Genomic DNA, 1,751 nt, shown 5'->3' with positions numbered 1-1,751 from the left:
GTGGGTCAAACTTGAAGTAAGAGATGCATCAATAAGCTGTGATGGATGTTCACATGTTTACACAGTTTGGGTAATAATTGGAAACCTTGTCTTTGTTTTCCTTTCTTTCTTTTTTTTTTTTTTTGCTTTGTACAGCAATGGTACACTGGCTCTATGAAGGCGGTGTGTGTTTGGCTGACTGACAGACTGGACCTGCAGCTCCACATGTACCAACTGAAAACACTCATCAAGATTGTGAAGGTAAACAAATGTTTACAGACACCACAACTTCTGTCAAAAAACAAACAAACTGATTTTCGTGTTGAGTTTTTTATTTTTTATTTTTTTTTCCAAAAGGGAACCATGCGTGTCATTCAGTAACAGGTTACTCTTATGCACCAGATTCAAAGTCTCCTATTCTGGACTGTTTGAAAAGAGCGGCAGTGACTGAGCCTAAGACTTTCCTACCGTGAAATAAATAAACCTCTTAAATTGTGGCTTATTCATTTTAAAACAGTCAGAACTGACAATGAAGAGGGAAAAAAAGAGAAAAAAACTAAAGATAAATCAAACCGTGATAAAGTGTCCTTGAAAGCAGCAGTTGGAATGGCCAGCTAGACACGAAAGAGACAACTGCTCAACTGTGTGATGCTGCTTCCTGTGGCTTTTGTCTTTTCATAGTTTGCTAATGTACAGAGTTAAACTTGAAAGCAAGGAGACAAGGAATGATAATAACTCCTGACTGAAGGTAAAAACCCCTCAGACGCCTCAGTCTGCCTTCTTGGTCCAACACATAAAAGAATCTACGCGTCCTTGAGCCTCAATCTTCCCGCTTTTGTCCTTTCGAGCGCTGAATGGCAGCCGCCTCCTCTTGCTCACTACATTCCTAAGATGCTCTCTGTTTTTACCTTCTCCTTTTACTCACTCCCCACCCTCCCACCTCAACAGAAAACCTACCGTGACTTCAGGCTGCAGGGTGTCCTGGATGGCACGCTGAACAATAAGAGCTACGAGACCATCTACAACAGGCTGACGGTGGAGGAAGCGACAGTGGCCGTTAAGGCAGGTGATGGCCTGCAGGGCATCAGCATGAGAGACAGTGATGAGGAAGAGGACTAAACACTCACATACACATATCACACCTCCTTTCACCCACCCTGTTACTACTTGATTGATCATCCTCTCTGCCAGATCAGGACCTTCCATCACAGGCAGTTATACGGTATTACAATTCACCGAGTTCCCACAAAACTTGATAGAACAGATACCCAACATATGTTATCATGGTGTTGCTGAGAATAAAAAGAAATCGATTGCTGCTGAACAAAACTGCCGTTGCATTTTTGACAAATAGACAAGATTGTTCAGAATTAAAAGATACTACAGAGACAGGCTATGTAGCAAAAACTTTTGGCTCGTCCACTGATATCCACGTCTCAGTCACAGGACTTTAGTCAATTTCCCTTCAGTCAGTTGTCTGAAATAATACAAACAGACATTACAACTTATCTTCTTTCTTGGTGCCTCCCATTAACAACTTTTCCATTAGTGGCAAACATGCCAAATCATTTTGTCAACAAGTAGTGTCTCTAGCAATCATGGTTTCTGGCAGCCAGCTGTGAGCAATCTTTGGCAATGTTGCCACAAATTTTGCAGCAAGTTGCATGTGGCTGTATGTGTTGTGTATGTGGCAGGTTTGCTTGAAGGTTTACCACGATTTAGTCAAAATTATTTTCAAATCATTTTTTAAAATGTATATTATCTCTAGTTTT

The 1,751-nt window shown here is 41.1% G+C and overlaps 1 protein-coding gene across 1 annotated transcript in view; it reads left to right on the top strand.

The window, feature by feature from the left end:
• LOC103370874 (calcium-dependent secretion activator 2-like) overlaps window positions 1-1,357 on the top strand; it is a gene marked incomplete at its 5' end in the record, with an annotated part of 106,571 nt that extends 105,214 nt beyond the window's left edge. The window contains 2 exons of the mRNA XM_008300046.1: window positions 136-240; window positions 928-1,357. Coding sequence (XP_008298268.1) covers window positions 136-240; window positions 928-1,098 — 276 coding nt within the window. The remainder of the gene's footprint in view (window positions 1-135; window positions 241-927) is intronic.
• Window positions 1,358-1,751: the final 394 nt, after the last annotated feature.

Source organism: Stegastes partitus, unplaced genomic scaffold, assembly GCF_000690725.1.
Source record: "Stegastes partitus isolate 25-593 unplaced genomic scaffold, Stegastes_partitus-1.0.2 Scaffold1493, whole genome shotgun sequence".
Classification (NCBI taxonomy): domain Eukaryota; kingdom Metazoa; phylum Chordata; class Actinopteri; family Pomacentridae; genus Stegastes; species Stegastes partitus.
The sequence above is the reverse complement of the archived record's forward strand: the minus strand, read 5'-3'. Positions and strand labels throughout refer to the sequence as shown.